At 32.2% G+C, this 21,195-nt stretch overlaps 4 protein-coding genes across 4 annotated transcripts; 3 read left to right on the forward strand and 1 right to left on the reverse strand.

The window, feature by feature from the left end:
* Positions 1–4,640: 4,640 nt before the first annotated feature.
* Positions 4,641–7,845, forward strand: LOC125061544. The gene is made up of 3 exons (XM_047667021.1): positions 4,641–5,022; positions 5,600–5,792; positions 7,028–7,845. The coding sequence occupies exons 1-3, from the start codon at positions 4,723–4,725 to the stop codon at positions 7,324–7,326; spliced, it is 792 nt and encodes a 263-aa protein (XP_047522977.1). The 5' UTR covers positions 4,641–4,722; the 3' UTR covers positions 7,327–7,845.
* An 875-nt stretch (positions 7,846–8,720) lies between these two features.
* On the forward strand, positions 8,721–10,706 carry LOC125061810 (proteasome subunit alpha type-4). The gene is made up of 6 exons (XM_047667415.1): positions 8,721–8,880; positions 9,031–9,073; positions 9,144–9,473; positions 9,754–9,884; positions 10,132–10,255; positions 10,524–10,706. The coding sequence occupies exons 1-6, from the start codon at positions 8,878–8,880 to the stop codon at positions 10,664–10,666; spliced, it is 774 nt and encodes a 257-aa protein (XP_047523371.1). The 5' UTR covers positions 8,721–8,877; the 3' UTR covers positions 10,667–10,706.
* Positions 10,707–11,893: 1,187 nt separating this feature from the next.
* On the forward strand, positions 11,894–15,155 carry LOC125056813 (vesicle transport protein USE1). Its single transcript, XM_047660107.1, has 6 exons — positions 11,894–12,279; positions 12,457–12,550; positions 12,832–12,958; positions 13,238–13,443; positions 14,203–14,344; positions 14,964–15,155. The coding sequence occupies exons 1-6, from the start codon at positions 12,083–12,085 to the stop codon at positions 15,011–15,013; spliced, it is 816 nt and encodes a 271-aa protein (XP_047516063.1). The 5' UTR covers positions 11,894–12,082; the 3' UTR covers positions 15,014–15,155.
* Positions 15,156–15,556: 401 nt separating this feature from the next.
* LOC125056789 (peptidyl-alpha-hydroxyglycine alpha-amidating lyase 2-like) lies at positions 15,557–19,513 on the reverse strand. The gene is made up of 5 exons (XM_047660079.1): positions 19,221–19,513; positions 19,012–19,157; positions 18,249–18,447; positions 16,410–16,925; positions 15,557–16,235 (listed from the first exon to the last, which is right to left on the reverse strand). The coding sequence occupies exons 1-5, from the start codon at positions 19,380–19,382 to the stop codon at positions 16,119–16,121; spliced, it is 1,140 nt and encodes a 379-aa protein (XP_047516035.1). The 5' UTR covers positions 19,383–19,513; the 3' UTR covers positions 15,557–16,118.
* Positions 19,514–21,195: the final 1,682 nt, after the last annotated feature.

Consider the following 21,195-nt stretch of genomic DNA (forward strand, 5'->3'; position numbering starts at 1 on the left):
ATTGTTACTTTTATAAAGATCGGAAAATGTGGTAAAGAAAACCAATTTTAATTGGTAGGATTATACTTATATACTGGCTTAATTATTTGAACATTTTAGTATATTTGAAAAAAAAACAAATAATAGCAAACAAAATTTATAAAGACCTCTTTACAGAGCTGTCGCATGGATTGATTTTAAATTTTTTTACCTATAGGTGTTGGCCTAGTGGCTTCAGTGTGCGACTCTCATACCTGAGGTCGTAGGTTCGATCCCCGGCTGTGCACCAATGGACCTTCTTTCTATGTGCGCATTTAACATTTGCTCGAACGGTGAAGGAAAACATCGTAAGGAAACCGACATGTCTTAGACCCAAAAAGTCGATGGCGTGTGTCAGGCACTGGAGGCTGATCACCTACTTGCCTATTAGATTTAAAAATGATCATGAAACAAATCAGAAATCTGAGGCCATGACCTAAAGAGGTTGTAGCGCCACTGATTTATTTTATTTTTTTTATTCCAGTAAAGTGTTTTTTCTGATTATTGCGTCAAAAGGAGTGTGTTTTTGTTTAATGATATATATATATATATATATATATATAAACCAATGATTACAAAAGTGCGATAATCTGTTGTAAAAAAAACGCGGTAACTTTAATGTTTTTGAATTACTTTCTTAAAAATAACATCATACTTTAATTTATCGTCACAGATTAATAACTATATTATTATTTAGTCTGTGTGACTGAACCAGATAGAATGAGACCATAAAGTACTGAATTTACATATTGCTTTTTTTTAATTTGACTTTTTGTTCCAAGGCTGATTTATGATATACGTACTACGTATATTCAGTACAATCTCAGAAAACAATTTCTTATAAGAGTTATCCTTTAATCCACAGATTCAATAACACGGGATACCGAAGTGATTTATTGCAGATAATCTAAAAACAATGATGGCAACATTTTCTTGTTGAAAATCGTTTGATGTTCCCGCAGGAGAGCATTTTCCAATTAGTCACGGAATATTGCCATTTGTATATCTTTTCCGTGATGTACTTTTTGTAATAATTATATTAGCTATTTTACAAAAACAAACCTTATTGGTAATAAATAATCATTATAATAATAATAGCCTTTTAATTATATCTAAATCTTCTATCTTTACATATGTATATTTCTATCTCCTTCTTTTAGATATCTGTGTGCCCTTTTTTGGCAAAGGCCTCTTCCAGATCCCGCCATTCCTCTGTGCACTGTGCCAGTCTCTGCCAGGTACCACCTGCTGTTTCCTTAATTTGGTCTATCCACCTTCCAATTTAGAAGAAGAGACTTCCTCTTCTTCGATTGCTGTACCTAGGGCAACAGTTTAGTACTTTCTTGTTCCACTTTTCTGTTCCTCTTGCTATTCATAATAAATAAATGTTTCATTCACACTCTTTTTTCACTTTCTGTCGTCTTATCGGTTATACTTCAGTGGGCAGCTGCTTCCATATAGTGGTGGTGCGCGGCAAAAACTGCCTTAAGAAACGCTCAGACTGACTTACTTTTAATGATTAAGAGGGTAATTATTAATTGAAATCTAAATCATTGAACTCTTTAACATTGCTAAAAGGACATGAAACTTAAGTAAAGACTGTGAGGAAGTTCTTAGAGTTATAAAATATGTCAATAAATAATTTAATTGTTTAGACATTTGCACGCTAGTTCAAATAAAGGATTTATTTATTTTATAATTAATTGAGTTTTAAATGCGCTAAAGAAAATTTATCTAAATTTTATTTAAAGTAACATACATATTAAAACTATGGATATGTTTAGTTTACTAACTCGAAATAAAAAATATTTTAAAAGATATAATTTACTATAAGATTAACACTGTTCTCTCCATGTAACATAAAGATATTCTATAAATATACAACAACTTAGCTAGTGCTAATAAAACGTAACAAATAAAACCCTAGAATGTTCAAAGGTTAGGAATTTTCATTGCTTCTCGCTCCAATTTAAATTCCCAACCTCTGGGCAATATCGACTAGGATTTATCGATACAACCCAGGCCTAGTTGACAAGATTGGACCACACAGGTACACCACTGGCCCACCCCTAGAGAAGGCTAGTCTGTAATCTCTATTAGTTTCTTATTAAGATATTAACCAGTCGCAAATGGTATATTGATTGTAGACACAACTGGGTTTATGACAGTAAGATGACCGTATAATTATTTTGTCGTTCGTTTAGTTCGGAACACCTTGGAGGGAATTATTTTTAAACAAGGTTTCAGTGTTTATTAGAAATATTACTCTTAGGTACTCTTTACTTTAACATAGGTGCAATGATCTAATTGATACATTTCCTGATAATTTTGTATAAGGTAGGTAAATATGCCCTAAAACGGAAGTGGTGGACCGTAAAGACAACTGTATGGAAAGGACCAAGAGGAAGAAGGAGAAGAGGTCGCCCAAAAAAAGGAGGATAGGAGAAATAGAAGCGGTAGCAGGAAACGAATGGAGAAAGAGAGCCATAGACAGAGTCAGTTGGGAAAAGCTGGAGGAGGCTGCAGGGGTACTGAAGGAAGCTAGGATATAGGATAATAAGCAAAAGAGAAAAAATAAAAATGTAAAATAATTTAGGCTGTGTATTATAAATTTGTTTTTGCCATGATTATTATTAGGTAAATAGGATTTAAGGTTTCTATAAATAATACCTTTTTATAAGTAGACAATATTATTTCGATCTTAAAACAAAACAGCAATACAACTAAAAAATATCTGAAGAAATTAGTAATCAAAGGTGGCATTTAATTATTATTATTATTTTACATATTAATTTGACGTTTTGTAGTACTGACAACTTTGACCTCAAATATCTCCTATTTGGATAGAAATTCTAAATTCATTTTTTTACAGCTATTACTTGTTTTTCGAAAACCATGATTCATTTCATTTTTCCGTTTTATTAGTTTTCTTTGCGTCACTATTTATAAAATGGAAAACATTTTACGCGTTATTTACGGGTACGAGTTCCTCCGTGGCACCAGCGCTGCAGAAACTGCTAAAGGATTAATGATGTGTATGGCCGGCAGTATCGCAAAAAAGACACAGTATGTTTTTCCTTCCAACGTTTTCGTTCTGGAAATTTCGACCTGTAATACAAGCCCCGTGGAAGGCCCGAGACCAAAGTTGAAAAAAGAATTTCATACAATAGGTATATTGGTAATTTAATTACTAGTAATTAATTTGAAGATTTTTCTCGACGAAAAAATTCCGATTAGACTTTAAATTATATTGATGGTTAATAATCATTCGAAGTATTTTATTAGCTTGTTATCGTATGGGTGTTATGGAGACAAATGAGCTACGCCTTGATTTAAGCCCGCAGGTAAGAATTAATTACGCTTAATAAGAAGGCGGGACAACACTACCGAACACACGAACAAGCGGTACCTTTTAGTATAATTAATCTTATGATTTTGAATCTATGTGCATCTATAGAGTATAGAGTGTTCTTTAAAAATACTTTTAATAGACGCTTTCCTTTTTAACACAATTTCTATGTATCTAATTAGAAATTATTTTTTTTGCTTAATTTAGGCAAATTGTTAATTCAGTGGTTTTTGGAACATTTGTAAAATAATTTGTAGAATCACTTGTAAGTTGCCGTAGAAGTCATTATTTCTTTCTGCTTTCGTACAGATGACAAAAGTATAGTAGTAAAAATATTTTTAACAACTTATTGTGTTATGTGGCGCCATCTATTGATGAGTAGCTAAGATATAATGCCAATATAAGTTAAATTTTTATTTTTTTTACACTTAAGCTGACAAATAAAATAAGACATATTGTTGTATTTCCAACACTCAATTTTTACAATATCCTAACGTAGTAATAATAATAATTAGTATTTAACGCGCACCATCACTATAAGGATCCAGCTGCACACTGAAGTATTTCCGAATCACTTCTACATGGGGTCCTTCAAGAAAAGAGCGTACCAATTCATTAATTTAAAAGGCCGGCAACACACTCGAGACGCCCTCTGACATTAGTGTCCATGTGTCACTTAACATCAGATGAGCCTCCTGCACGTTTATGTTTATGTTTATCTTTAACTTTTTTTTTGTGATATCGACACGTCGATTTTTTATAAAATGGAATCACAGAATTTTTTTTAGGGAGTAAACCGACCTTTTAACATCCCGCAACTAGATATTTTTGTAGATTTAATAAACACTAAAATACAATATAATAAGAACACAATTACGAGTCACAAGAACTCATAGTAGTTATTAAATAAACTTGCTTAACATCAATTAAGATAGTATCGAAATACTGTACACATTTCTTAAAAAAGTATTGTTTCAATTATGATAAAGTATTATCTTCTACATTTAAGTCTTAAATTTTTAATAATTACGCATAAATATCTTGTAATGTTCGATTTCTTTCTAGGAAAAACACGTTACCGTTTTAAAGATATATCAAAACAACAATTGAGATTCGCCACACCCATACCGACTCATAACCAATTGAGAATAGTATAACATTGCGATTTCAACACTTCCCCATTACGATAATCCGCCGAATTTATCTTCATATTTCTCAAGACATAATCTAAGCTGTCAATTACACGAAGATACCAGATCGAATTCTCAAACCATATCTACCTCTCGACATTAGTACTACGGTGTTCATGTGATCGTAAGCTGGGTCTAAGAAAGCGGAAGGTCTACTTTGTGAATATGGACCGGCCGAGTACAAGTCACCAATCTATACAGAAGGTGGAGATGTTCGAAGTACGTGAGCACGTGCCTTATCAGGCGGAGGTGACCAGGGCACCAGCAGCGTACGACGAAGAGAGTGGGGAACTATATGAGTCCTCCTGGAAGTCGGCGTGGACTGCGATATGCCAGCTCGTGAATCTTTTGCAGCATATGCAGATTGCTATTGTGGTGTTCTCGGTTTGGCGGTACGCTTTGACTTCGCAAGCAGATGGATCGATCACGAATTTACAGCTGCATATCGTGTTTGCTGGTACAGGTGTATGTATTTATGGCTTTGACCATTTAATTCTTATTCTAAATTAATTGGAGTGGTTTTTGTTCAACAAGACAAAATAAAATTGTATTCTAGCAATTGGTAATCATCATCAAAATTACGATACTTATAATATAGCTATTAATATTTTGATAAATCAGTGGCGCTACAACCTTTTTAAGTCTGGGCCTCAGAATTATCTGTTTCATTATCATTTTACAATCAAATAGGCAAATAGGATAGCCTCCTGTGCTTGACACACGCCGTCGACTTTTTGGGTCTAAGGCAAGCTGTTTTCCTCACGATGTTTTCCTTTACCATGCGAATGAAAAATGAGCACATATAAAGAAAGTCATTGATGCACAGCCGGGGATCGAACCTACGACCTCAGAGATGAGAGTCGCACGATAAAGCCACTAGGCCATTACTGCTCAACTATCCATTTTTTATTTTTAGCAGTCTGATTCTCTAGCATCCCAAACCTCGAGATAAATCTTTGGAAAGATCTGAATAATACAAATTTTACATGTATACTATTAAGGCATTTCCATTGTTTTTCAAAGAGAAAATTTTCCCTTCCAGTATCAACTATTTCTGGTAGAATCGATACTAACTCTTCATAAGCATAACACATGGTCAGCCCAACTGAGCATGGACAGTAAAAGAATCGTGCACGGGTGTTTTCAAATCCTAGGAGCATTGTTTGTTCTTGCTGGAACATTCCTTGGTCTCTCTCAAGTAAACATGCAGATTAGTTCAGCACACGCCATTTGCGGTAAGAATTAGTGATTAGGTTCATTTATTTTACGAAAACTGTGTTTGTGACATATTCATAATATTTAGGCCGGCATTGCACTCATGTACCCTGTGGCATTAAGATTGTCAATAGGCCGCGGTATCACTTAACACCAGGTGTTGTCTTCACGTTTGCCCCCTGTTCTATCAAAAATAAAAATATTAAGGCGGTATTCAAAATATCTAATTTAGTTAAAAGTACTATTTCGTCTCTTTGTGTCAAATTGTGTTTACGTTGTGAGGAAAAGGGACAAATGATATCTTTAGTAAAATGTACAGTGTATTATTACACTTCAGGTTTTGTATTTCATTATAACTCAAGAGTTTAAAACGAGTTCTTTTAACTAGTTTGACTGCGTACAAATGAAATCATTTCCAAAAATGCGGATTCACTATATTTTTATAAATAGATAAGGATGTCCCAATTTAAACCGTAAAAGTTTTTGTATCAAAACTATAAATTGCAACTAACAGAATACAGAGACCGTTTTATCTAGATCCGATAGTAATCTTTGACATGTGATTGATATAGAATATCGAGTTCTCCCAATTTCAAAACTATGCCAAAATTAGAATCATTTATTTTCGTAATCATACTTTTCCTAGTTATTTAACAAATTCCGTCTGCAAAAACCTACCTAGGAGTTCAGACACCTCTCATTCGAGTTTTTCGCGAGTATAACACAATAAACACAACTTATACAGCTTGACATATTTGGTAGTGGGCTAATCAATTAATATTTTTTTTTAATTTTTTAATTGTAAAATAAAAATAAAATATGTTTATTATGGAACATAAGATACAGTTATCACTTATTCCACGTCATTAAATTTGGATCGGTAGACATCCCTTCTCATCGGCAAAGAAGGCCGAGAGAACTTCTTCTCTAAAAAACTCTCGGTTCTCTTTTAAAATAGCAAATCATCATATAAAATGACTATGGCAAACAACACTTATTTTAAAACATATATCGCAAATTAATTAGAAGTAGCCTGTCTAGCACTAGCACCAGTTCCTTTGTGATAACTTATCCGCAGTACTAGTAATTTTTATTTTTTTGTAAAATTTATGTTTACCATAATTGTCATGTTTTTTTAGAAAAAATAGCTTGTAACCCTACTTAATGCTAATTCTTGTATACTTTAGATATAGCATTATATATGAAGTGAACTTTAAAAAGAAAATAATGTAAAATCAATGGATATTTTTTCCAGGAGTCGTAGCTCTCGCCTTCACAATGTTGAGCTTTGTGTCCGGAATCATCGCGTTATTCTCTTCCAAGGTTCGTCTCCTCCTGAAAAGTAATCCCGTGAAGATATTTCACGTGGCGGTTGGAATGTTTGCATTAAGTATGGGCCTCATTACCATGATCTTAGGGTTTAATAGTGTGAGGTTTTCTACAACTCAGGGGTCTTTGGCCACAGCCCTCATCACCTTTGTAGTGATAACGTTGGTATACACTCTGGTGCAACCCATTGTAGACCTGATATCAACCACCAGAAAGACGCTATGACTATTCGAAGTCGACGGCTCGAGTGACGGCGATAGTAGAGCCTAGCTTTTACATTTTTTTAACTGTTAAAATGAAAAAATAATAAAAAAATACTTAATAGGTTAAGTTATGTTAAGTCATAAAATTTTTATTCGTAACTAAACAATGTTACATATAATAATTTTATTGAAAATACGCGGGTTTTGTTCATTCGTTCACTTATTACGATTTGGAAACGGTTTTTTTTTGTTTGAACTTAAAAATATTATACATATTGATGATATTCCTATCGTGGATTTTAAGGATATAAACAAGCATGGCGTACAGACGGCACAGTTAGATAGTGTGACAAAATCAACTCAATATGCAAATTTTATACGACAACACAATAATTTATCTATTAATTATTAGTTTATTCCGTAATGTCTAAATTAATAAATTGCACACCTGTTTTTTAAAGATTTTATAGGCAAACCTGTAGTCTATTACCATAGACAAATAATTGTCTTTGAAAATAAACCAAAAAGAATAGATATTTATAAGGTGTCTGGTGTATGTACATAGTATCGTGTTGGTTGTTGATTAAAACAGCTGTAATTATGGTAGTAAATATTGTACCTACTATATACCTACCTATCTTATGATTTTCATAAATGGCTATCTAGTTTTATTTATTTATGTTGAATAAGATCAAAACAAATTGTGCCTGTGAAACCTATTAGAATACGGATTATAATATATTATGTTTTAGTATGGTTCTTAAAATGTGAATCGTTACTTGTATTGTTATTAAAATATAATAATATTAAGTAGTTAAGTGAATGTGTTGGGAATAGATTTTAATAAAATGTATTTTTTAATTAATCGTGACTTATTTATTTATTTTATAAGACCAATATAATAACAATAGTAAGTTACTAATATTTAGAATACTTTATTTTTATATGCAAATAATATAATGTTTGTTTCATACATAGTGGCATTTATATAAAATTAATTTCTCGCTCAATAAAAACCTAAATAAAAATAGATTAGTTAATACATTAATTTAATAAATTAAATTAAATGTTTCATGAAATACATATATGTATTATAATATTATGTACGTGATATTATAATTATTAATCATTTACAATTATAAATTATGTATGTGTTGACATAAATAAAATTATTTAAATAATTATAATATACTTTTCGCTTTATCACTGCTATTTAAAACAGCTGTAAAGTGAAATATTCGTGTTCATTATTATGAATGCCATCTTCCGAAACAATTTAAAATCAGAACCTTTATCACTTGGCTCATGTTTTATTCATTAAAATATCGTGTACTAGATGGCGACAGTCTGATTCACGCAATATTTTTAACCTGTGAAACGATAATAAATTATATTATAGTCTATACTAAGCATATACTCTTTTGCTTTTGATAATCTTGTTTTAAGTCTGTAATTTGGTGAAAAATTTCGAATTGTCATCGTCCGGCAAACAATAATTTTAAGTTTCCTAACTTTTTCTAAACTAAAATAAATACAATTCTATAAGAAGTGCCAGCTACAGTTAATCTTAATTATGGTAAGGTTATTTCTTGGTTATTACAAATAAAATTTATCCGCAAAATGTTATAATCGTCGACATTACGTTAGCGACTTTTTGCTTGGTCATTTTTTAAGCTAGACTTAAATATTATTTCTGTATTTACAATTTTGTGGCTTCTTATTACAGGCTCGTCGTTATGATACTCGGACTACTATATTTTCGCCCGAAGGTGAGTCTTCAAAATATTAAATATTAGTACTAGTAATAATAGCTTTTACTACATAATTTCTATGTTTCAGGGCGCCTTTACCAGGTTGAGTATGCTATGGAAGCTATCAGTCATGCTGGAACTTCACTCGGTATCTTAGCTACTGATGGTATCCTCTTAGCAGCAGAGAGAAGAAATACTAACAAACTTCTTGATGAAGTATTCTTTTCTGAAAAGATCTATAAGCTTAATGAAGATATGGTGTGTTCAGTTGCTGGTATAACATCTGATGCTAATGTGTTAACAAATGAGCTAAGACTGATAGCTCAAAGATATCTGCTACAGTATGGTGAATCTATTCCCTGTGAACAACTAGTGTCATGGCTTTGTGATGTAAAACAAGCATACACTCAATATGGAGGTAATTTATCTAATACAGTTTTTAGAACAACCTATAATTGTCTCCATAAGCTATGCAGAAGTTTTAATCATCTTATAAATATAAATGCTACTGTTACAATTATAAGATTAGTGATTTTAAAATTGTAAAAATGAGTTGTAAATGCTATAGTGTTCTCGACAGTCCTTTGGCTACAACATGTAACTGAATGAATTGAATAGCTAAATATGCGACTATATATCATCGAAAATTTTCCATATTTTATAATGTGCATTCAATTACCTATAAATGTTTCTTTTAGGTAAAAGACCATTTGGTGTGTCTATTCTATACATGGGCTGGGATAAGCATTATGGCTATCAGTTATATCAATCGGACCCCAGTGGTAACTATGGTGGCTGGAAAGCAACATGTATAGGCAACAACAGTGCTGTAAGTAACAACTGATAACCCTTTAATATATAGTCTAAACGACTCAAATATATTTTATAATTAAAATAAAGTAGGTCTTATTTGACTCGATAGAATTCTATAGCTTAAAAAACTAAACTTAATTTAATGGTAAAATACTTTGAAGTTTGATTTACTATACTATTTAAATAGAGACTGTCTTGAGATACCCATTGGAATACAGTTATGATTTAATCACAGTTTTATATTCTATAAAATTAATTTCTAGGCTGCTGTGTCAAGTCTTAAACAGGAGTATAAAGAGAATGAAACAACCCTTGCTGAAGCTCAAGCACTAGCTGTCAAAGTTCTTAGCAAAACACTTGATATGACAAAACTGACGCCCGAAAAAGGTATTTTTTATTGTTTTTCTACAATCACAAGTCGTCCTTCAAGATCTATGCTTTCTTTATTTCCTTTTCCAGAATTAGTAGACATTTCTCTGACCACAAACTAGACCAAAATTAAATTCAACTGAAACAATTCATCAACTTTCTTTTTTATAATTTATTTATTAGAGTTTGTTGCAGAAAATGTGCATACATATTTCACATCAATTTTGTCAACATACGTATGTAAAAAAATATACTAATTAGATTATAAAATCTTTTCTATTTTCAGTTGAAATGGCCACTCTCACACGTAAAGATGACAAAACCATAATCAGAATTTTAACAAGCAGTGAAGTGGAAAAACTTATTTCCAATTTTGAAAAGAGCGAAGCTGCCGCTGAAGCTGCGAAGAAGCAAGCTCCAAAATCATAATTTTTTATATATTTGTCTCAATAAATATTTTTAAAACATATTGAAATGGAGTTTTCTTAGTTTGTTTTTAATGAGTTACAGCGTTAGTACACAGAGACAACTTAATATTTGATATTAATTTATCCAAGATAAAATAAATCAAGAATTTATATAAATTGTTACATGAATCTGTGTTCTGCACATGCTGTCAACATTTCTTTAAAACTTATTAAATTTAGCTCGGACAGTTAACTATCTTTTGTGTAAATTATTATTTTACCAGGTATTAAAAAAAAGCGATTTATCGACACTGAAAGACAGTGTAAGATTTTTTTTCAGAGAACGAGCTGGAGGCTCACCAGATGTTAAATGATACCGCCCACTCAAAGCGTAACGGCTCGCGAGTGCGTTGCCTGCTTTTTAAATGGATGAATTAAGGATGTGACATTCTGCGTAAAAAATAGATTTTTTATTAATCGATTATTTTTTTAAGATGAAAAATCTATTAACAAATAATGGATTTTTTCCTAATTTTTGAATTAATTTCAAAATAAACACCCTAAATATTTTATTTTTCATGCTTTTAATTAATTAAAAATAAACAATAGAAATTATAAACACAAATTAACGTTTAAGAATAATCAAAATCGAAATTAACTCGTTTTGATAGATTTTAGGTGAAATTTGATAAATGCTGAGTGCATGCCTTTTCAGTAGCACATTGCAGTATTTTTGTTGTCTTTTTAATTGTATGTAATCTTGTGTTGCTGAATAAATTTATTTTACTTTTAAATTATAGAGTTCCATTCAAACTTGAGTTTTTGTAAAATTAACTGGTTTTATCATCCTTTCGATGTTTTACAAAAAAACATCAATGCATCGAGTATATCAATACATCTTCAAAGATTCGGATTCAATGTATCGCATTGTAAACATCGATGTATAGCGAATATCCCTAATAGTTCGAGGTCCGGGTTATAAAAGACCAGACATATTGTCGGAAGGTGGCAGATGAAAAATCGACTATGATTGATTTTCAATTATAAAAATAATCGATTATTTAAATATAAAAATTGATTATTTTTTCACATCCCTAGTGGAAGGGGTTGCCTTCGGTAAATTTTTCCGTTTGTCTCCTGTAAGTTCCTAAGCATTTATGTGCAGACTGCAGAGTGCAGAGTTGAATTATTTTTCTGACATGACAGGATTAACGTGAAAATTCTGACGTCATTGAAAAATTTACAACTGATTTCTGAGCTGTCAAGTGTAAGACGTCAATACTCAATAGTATATAAACAGTAAAATTATTTAGTAATCAATATCTCAATTCTCTAGAGAATTAATCATTTCTTGCTTTGGCTTAGAAAATAAAATAAAAATATTATAACATAAGGTATCATTAATATCGTTAAGGTATCGTTAAAGCCGCAATCAGTAATGGCAATTCAACGTGATCCACGTATAGAAAACTGTACTATTCCAATAAAAAGTAGAACCGAAGTCAATGTTCGTATTCTACTTAATAAATGTGAACAAATAGCAAAAGATGAGCAATTGGATTCTAATTCACGACTAAAACAATATGTTCAAAACCTGGAAAGTATGATCAATGAACTGAAAGCCGAATGTCCAGAGTAAGTAAGATAATATATTTGCAGACTTTCCATATGTGATTTCTTATAACAGTTAACCGAATAAATGTTGTTATGTTTTAACTTAATTCTGATATATAAGATATATATGAAGGTATATACATTCCTAGTATATCTTTTTTTTTAACATAGGTAATACCATTAAAATTAATTTTGTAGAAAACCCGCCAAAGAATTGCCAGACTATGTCAAAAGAGTAACATTTTTGAAAGGGTTGATACAAACTGCAACTTTAAACAGTCCAATAGAAAAGGTAAAATTAATTAATTTAAATAGTCTATTTATTGATAATAAAATAATTTCTTTGTATTTATGTTTGTCTCAGGTAGTTTCTGAAAACATTTTTATATTTAATATTTAGTACTATCATATCTATTAAACAACAAAAATTTTTGAAATCTCTGACAAAATTAAGAACTTATAATTTCAAATGATTACTTTACCTAGTAATTAAATGCTGTTCTTTCACAAATTGGTTTAAATTTACCCAACAATACTAAGAAGAATTTTAACATTAGCTGTGTTATATTACAGCTAGAAGCTGTCCAGTTGCTTTCTCATGGGGCAGCCACTATGTCAGTTGATGCTTCTGCACAAGAAATTCATCAGAAAACGGTATCTAAGTATGGTCTTGAGTTGCGGTCTGAATTGTTTGGGCCAGGTTTGTACATTGAAATATATGTCTCGATAAACATTCAAAAATTCTTAGCATTTAAAAAAAAATTTACTGATGTATGTTTTAATTGCTTCTCAGTCATCTCAGGAACTATTGGTTCTTTTGTGATATATGAAATGTCATATTAATTATGTATATCAAATGTGATATAATACATAATTAATATGTGTGAAACTACAAGCCATAGCAATATATAACATTTAAAAACAAATTTTATAGGTTTTTTTAGGTTTCTAAATGCCATTATTCTGATTTTATTTACAGAAGATAGTGATGACACATTAAGAAGGCGAAATATTATTAAGGCTCCAAACTTTACAAGAAATAGCAGTAGTCAAGAGGATATTGACTCACTTTTAAAATATCATCAAAATATGCAAGAAAAAGTTGCTGAAAACATGGTTTTACTCACTAAGAGTTTGAAGGAACAATCACAGATTGCCAGTAAAATTATCAAAGGTGACACAGAGGTAATGTTACAGCTAGTCTTTCCTTGGTCATAAAAGTTCACGTACGCCGAAATCGTAATACTTGGTGACTTTAATGCCCACCATGCCGACAGGCTCGGCTCAGATAGCACCAATTACGCAAGTACGTCTTTTCATGACTTTGCCTTGGTATGTGACCTAACACAAATGAAATTACGCGAATACCACTTTTTTTTTTAAATGTAATAGGAGGTAAACGGGCAGGAGACTCTCCTGATGTTAAGTGATACCACCACCCATGGACACTCATATTGCCAGAAGGCTCGCAAGTGCGTTGCCGGCCTTTCAAGAATTGAACTCTTTTCTTGAAGGACCCTAAGTCGAATTGGTTCGGAAATACTTCAGTGGACAGCTGGTTCCACATAGTGGTGGTGCGCGGCCAAAACTGCCTTAAGAAACGCTCAGTTGTGGAACGACGGACGTCGAGGTGATACGGATGGTATTTTGCCTTGACGTCCGATGATGAAACTCATCTGCAGGTATTAGACCGAACAACACCCCTGAACACTCTCCATGGTAAATGTGGTAGAAGATGCAGAGAGACCTCACATCTCTACGCAACGCCAAGGGATCAAGCCGCTCGGAAAGTGACTGGTCGTCGACGATTCGAACCGCTCTTCGTCGAATACGGTCACTGTAATTCGAACTCTTCTGGGACATTAAATCCAAAAGAACGAATTCAAATCGTTTTGGTTCCTTGTAAAAACCATATAATTGTGCTTTATATACCGGTACTTTTAGGCATTGAAAAAATCGTCTAGTCTAACGGACAATAACCTAACATCATTAAAAGTGGAGTCTGAAAGACTTCAGGTGCACAGTAGGAGTGCATGGAAGTGTTGGCTGTGGTTGATGCTGGCTGTTGTTATGGCTATATTTATAAGTAAGGTTCTTTTTATAACTAGCCAAAGGTTTTTAATATAACCATTTAAATTTAAATTAATTTATAAATTGTCATGTTTCCAAAAAAAGTTTGTGATAAGTCAGACATTTTAGAGAACAAAAAGTTTTTTTTTAATTTTGGTCATTTATTCTATTTTCGACACTTAGCAATATATTATGTTCAAGCTTCTGTGGTGTTTCAAACGTTAGCCACTATTTGACATAACATATTTTTCATAATTTCATGGGAATTTAAAGTTGCTTTAAATATAGTAAAGCGTATACACTATACATGGTGTTCCACAAATCAACATCAAGCCAAAATCTGGTGATAAGGATAGTGGGTAAACTGAAAAAAAATATATTTGTTACAAAAATAGTAAATGTCCCACTTGGGATCTTTCTATGCACACAGTGCAACACGGTCACGGTGTATAAAAATTTACTCTTCAATGACAATCATTTTAAAAATACCCTTTATAGTTTTTTTTATAAATTGTTTGGGTTTAGCCACTACTTGTCCTGTCATCTAATTTCAGTCTGACGTTCATTTATATTAAACCTTGTATATGTTTTGTAGTAAGTTATTCTGTCTTTTAACATTAAAATATTTCTTTCAGATATGGTCCTCTTCATGAAAGTGATGAAGAAAAGAAAAATTGATCTATAATATCATGGATAGAATCTTATGTATATCTTTAACTTATTGACATGTAATAATTAAAAGACATTTTCCTCTATCATATATTTATTACTATTTTCATGTAATTCATTGAACTTGTGTACTTGCTAATAAATATGAAAATACTGTATGTTTAAGTTTTCCCCTTTATTAATAAAAACTAACCTTCATTTGTTTCTCTGTCTAATTTACGCTATAGAAAACACGTTCATCTACTATTTATGAATATGTTAAAGAGCATTATAACCTCTTAAAATAACTAAAAAAATTCATACTCTTTCAAGAGTACGTGTGCGTGATTCGCATTGGACCTATTCTTCAATATTTAAATGCTACATCTAACTTCTAAGGTCTAACAAACTTTTGAATAGTACTAAACCATAGACTATATACATATTTTTCAGCAACATTAATTTTGAGCATCATTCTTAGACTCACCACTTGGCGAGTGTCATATTTACTCTGCATTGCACTAAATATCGCTATTTCCACGGAAAATAATATACATACTCTATTTAATAAGTACACACGTAAGATATAGAACATTTATTTAATAATTTCTAAATGGCTACATTTGGCCAAACGCTAATTATAAGTATTTACTCTTTGTAAATTGAAGTAAATAATCTCTCTTTGTATGTGAAAACTATGGAATTACGATATTATCTTCGAACATGTTTAGAGCATTTAATAAAGTGTCTATTATATTTAAAATAGTACACCACAATTGAACTCCTTATTTACCAAGTTCAAAAAACTAAATCAATAATTACATTCACTCATTTGTCTTTCTGTCAAATATTTATGATTTAATCGAAAGAGACAACAGTATTTCTGTCAGTGTATGCCTTATCAGTTTTATAAATCTGTAATAGATATACCTTTCAATATGCATTTAAAAATATTTCTTTAATACTCGTTGTAACGAAATCAATACTCAAAGTATTCACCAATTAAGAAGCATATAATCTAATGTAGGTAAATTATGTATATTAAACGACTACATTTACGAATTTTATTCGCTTTACCAAAGCAGGTCCCTATGGTTAGGTAATACATGTTTAAAGCTTCCTGAAGGTGAACAATTTACAAGTTACTTGTCGTAGACATCTGTTAACTCGAACTTCCATATTTTGTTAGGACCGATTTCGGTTACATACAGATGTGATCCGTTCCGAGTCACCGCCAGGGAATGTGGATTTGTGAAGCCCTAAAAAAGGTTAAAAGATTTTATTAGAGATTGTCTAGTAAGAGAAAAGATTTTCAAGTATTAAGTTATCATGATTTTAAGTTATGCAACTGATTTAGAAAGAAAAGTTAAAGAAAAATACTCCACCCATAAATATATTTGTGAAGTACTTTTTAGTCTAAAAATAAAACTAACCGTGCTCGGTTCCCAAGAATCCAAAATTCGGCCGCTAACGGCGTTAACAGTAAAACCTCGCACCGCAATGTTTTGAGCAGTCGGCCCATTCACCGCATAGATGATATCACCATGTGACGTCACAGCGAACACTCTACCCAAGGTCGGGTCTTCTATAACCGTTGCGGGCTCCAGCATTTTGGCGTAGCTCTTCAGCCCAGCTTGAGGGCAGACAATGCGCATATTCTCTCGATCAGCTACGCACACTATATCCAAGTGCTCCAGTAACGTGACACTGTGTGGCAAATTTAAAGTCAGCGTGTCTGAGAAGGCTGGTATAGCGAAGAGGAGAGTTCCCGCGGCATTGAACTTTAGTATTTGATTGTTGCAGTACCCATCGGCTACAAATATTTCGCCAGTGGTCGCTATGGCAACGGACGTTGGCATGCATAGAAGTACCCTTCGTCTGTACGGATAGCCTGCTGTGAATGCTTCTCCAATCGTAAGGCTGGGATATTTGTGGTTATTAGGCGTATACTGAAATAAATTGGGAATTATTACAATAATAATATAAATATGGAAAGCGAGAGTGAGCTGAGAAATACGAAAAAATAGCCGTTTGTTTGATTGTAATGAGTTAGTCTAGTTTAGTAAAAAGCACAAGAAACAGGTTTTGTTTTTAAACTTCTTTTTAATTTTAGTTTATTTTTTTCCTTTGCTTTTTAGTTTATTTTTTTGTTTGTTATTTCTATGAATAAAATAAAATATGTTTATTATGGAACATAAGATACATGTATCACTTATTCCACGTCATTAAATTTGAAGGCATCCCTACTCATCGGCAAAGAAGACAGAGGGTGTAGGCCGAGAGAAAAAGCCGGCGTAAAAAACTCTCGGTACTCTTTTAAAACAGCAAATCATCAAACAACACTTATTTAAAACAAATATCGCAAATTAATTAGAAGTAGCCTGTCTAGCACTAGTCCCAGGCCCTTTTATCAACTAGATAATCGTTGACTTTATAGTAAGCCTTTTTACACAGCTTTTCTTTAATACATTTCTTAAATTTATTGAAAGGCAGTGAAAAAAGAGCCTCTGGGATTTTATTAAAGAAGAGTATCCCTTTCCCCAAAAAAGAATTACTAACTTTAGATAGTCTAGTACGGGGAAATTGCAGCCTGCGTTTGTTCCGTGCATTAACATTGTGCGTATGTTCTATTCTAGTAAACTTATCACTATTTTTGTATACATACATAATATTTTCATAAATATATTGCGAGGGAAAGGTAAGTATATTAATTTCCTTGAATTTATCTCTAAGAGATTCCCTACATTTTAAATTATAGATTGCACGAATAGCCCTCTTCTAAAGAGGTATATGTTCTAATAGAATTGATGTTTATGTGTACGTCATATTGTCTTGTATAAAATCATGCATATGGTTTTAGAACTATAAATAAATAAAGTAATTTATTGAAAATTAATCACAATAAAATGATACTCATGTGTTTCTCAACCTTTTTTGTACCATGCCTCAATATGTAACATACATACCTAATTTTTATTCTTAAATAAATAACATTGAATTGATCACATAAGAAACTTAAATTATAGGTTTTACGAAGAAATTACTATGAAATTAACGAAACTGAAATTCATATAATTTTAATAAATTTTCGAATCCCTTTTATAATCAAATTGCCCCCCTGTAGGGCGTGGGCCCCACGTTGGGAAACAGTGTCGTACATCATTTAGTTTTACATTCTTAGTTCTCTATGTTTTTAGGTACATCACAGGGATTTTTAACTTGACCAGTCAGTAGAGTAGATTTTACATGAAAGCAATCTCACCGATAATTACCTTGAATACTTGATGTTTAGCAACGTCTGTTACCCATACATTGTCGTGGTGATCTACAGTTAATCCATGGGGCATGTAAAATGCGTAAGCACCCCAACTATGTAAAACAGAACCTGTTTGAGGTTCAAGTACTAAAATTGTATCTTCGATAATTGGTCCTTTATCCAGGTTCTGGTAAACGTTTGATTCATTGAATGTACTGAAATTGACAAAGAAAATGAAGAAAGAAAGAAGAATATATTCAACGGTAAAAGACACTCAATCTTACCCTAAGAGACTAAACTTTGAATGATTTTAATAGTTCTAAATAAGTAGAAGGTTAAAGTGAACTTTTGTTTTATAATTTTATTTTTACATGATCGGTACAAAAACGGACAACAGATTGAGTAAATACCTGTTACTAGTTACTTCAAACTAAACATTTGTAAACCTGAAGTCCAATTACCCTGTACACAGCATTTCACAGGCATCTTCAGTGCTAGTTTACTTAATACTTCATACATTATTACATACAGTATTAATTTAATGTTTAAAGAACTTTATTTTCTCATTACAAAAATAATGTATTTTATTTACATGAGAAACTTAATATGTATATACGAACGAGATACATGTGGCCATTAGCCGTCCCAATTTTAGTCTACTCTCATTCTGTATGTATCTAATGCCCTTTTGAATTGGTTAAACGTTAAATTTAATGACGAAAATAGAAGTTTCCTATTCCGGAGCAAATATACGGCTATGATACTGTGTTGTAATTTACCTTTCATCCCAGATTCTTTCGGCCCTATGAAACATAACAGGCTGCCCCAAAGAATTAATGGAGACCGCGGTAATTTGTCCCACATTCAGAGACTGTTGAGGCCAGTCCTTGACCTCTTGAGGTCTGAGAACTATTTCATCTTTGGGCTGGAAATAAACATAGATTACGTTCGGTACAAAGTGAGCAATTAAAACGTGAATAATAATTACCGTGTGTAAATCCAAGTTCTTCAAAACATTCTCTTCGTTACCATAACTGAAATAGTCGAAGTTATCCCTCACAGTTTCTGGTTCACAGCTGACGCTATACACGCACATAAAAAACAAAAGCCTGGACAGCATTTTGGAACTGATTTGGCTGATGTGGAACATACGTTAGCTATACTGAGATTTTATCGATTCTTGGCACTTATGTTATATGGCCGATTTTTAGCGCATGCGCGAATAATTCAATAAATATTACATCAAGGTCAAGTAGTGAATTGGGCAATCGTTAAAGGCAATTGTTTGTACTGTGTTTATTTATTATAACAAATACATTAAAGCGAAATCTTCAGTGGAAGTTAAACCGGGAATGTTCTTAGTGCTATGTATGAAAAATAGATGTTGAAATTTGATTTCCTTTCCTATCAGTCTCCTGTGGATTGTGGGCCGTGGATGTTGTGAAACCAAACGGTGATTGTGCTACTGGCCTCTCCACTGAGAGTTCGGCTGGTCCCATATGTATCCGGTTTCGGTTATGGAGCAGACGGCATTGTAATATCTTCCCGGGCTGCGGCAGTAGGACCACGACGGGCACTTGCATCGAAACAATGATTGAAATTCCTCTTTGCATACTTCGTTCCACCAGCAGGTTCTCTGCAAAATTTCGACATTGGACTTTGACCTTTATATTACAACTAATTATCGTACTAACCTCAGTGACATATCCCCTTACGGATCGATCCGAATAACTTCTTTTAACAATAGAAGCCCCCTCGACCGTTGTTATAAACAAAATGCACGCAATCGTTACATATTGTACCTGTAAAATCACTTATTAGATACTAAACACGTGACAATTAATATTTAGGCCTTACCTTAAACATGTCAAAGGGTTCTAAAAATAGACGTCGTCTTTCGGTCTCCTAAGCTTTTCATTTCACACTTTAGAAACAGCTGTGTTATACGTAGGAAATGTGAAACAGATATGCGGTGCTATTGACGCTACTCCCGGCCCAAGTATGTCAACAAGAAACTTATGTTCATACTATTTTTACTGCACGTGAAGTTGGGTTTTGGAGACCTTAATAGTTTGCGAGTTTGGAGAATTCATCTAAATATATAGTGTTGAAATAATAACAAGGTAAAAATAATATTTTGTTTAATAACTTAGACAATAGGAAACATATTATTAATAATTTAGTTCTTATAAATATTTGTTAGATTTTTATCACATTATTCGTTCATAACATAATAGTGATACATTAAACGTAATAAAAGGATTGCACCTAAAATAAAATGGCACTATAAATGAAATACATAAACATTTTTTTAAAGCGAAAATTGTCTTTTGATATTACAATCTTATAACGTTTAAGATACGATTACGTATTAAGCATTTGTTTTTGCGTTTCAAATATTTATTGTTTATGAATCCCATTTTTCAATGATACCAAGACTCAATTCATTGTACTCGATTTAATTACTGGCTCGCGATTGTATGAATAAAATGAACAGTGATTAAAACTATCGTCACTGAAGCAAATAGTGGTGCTAATTCTAATGAATACTTGCGTAAAATTATTCGCATCAAATCGACTGTATTAGGAAATCATTATAATAAAATATTTACACGTGTATATTAAGAATTTCCTTTATGTTACATTTTTGCTTTCGTCTTTTTGTGTTTATTTAAAAAATAAAAATTTGGTTATTCATTATAACTGTACGAGCCAAGGCTGTACATTTTGCTCACTCAGGCTTTAATTTTATAAGCGTGGCGATTTCCTAAATCGTCGGAGTTACGCCCCGAGAGTATAGCCATACGTAAGCAGTTTTTTTTTCTTTTTTTTTATAGAACAGGGGGCAAACGGGCAGGAGGCTCACCTGATGTTAAGTGATAATAGTCTTCAACTGTTACAATGCATTCATTCGTTACATAGCAATTATCATTTAATTTTTTTCGCTTACATTCTATTGTTGT

This window comes from Pieris napi, chromosome 2, assembly GCF_905475465.1.
Source record: "Pieris napi chromosome 2, ilPieNapi1.2, whole genome shotgun sequence".
Lineage (NCBI taxonomy): Eukaryota > Metazoa > Arthropoda > Insecta > Lepidoptera > Pieridae > Pieris > Pieris napi.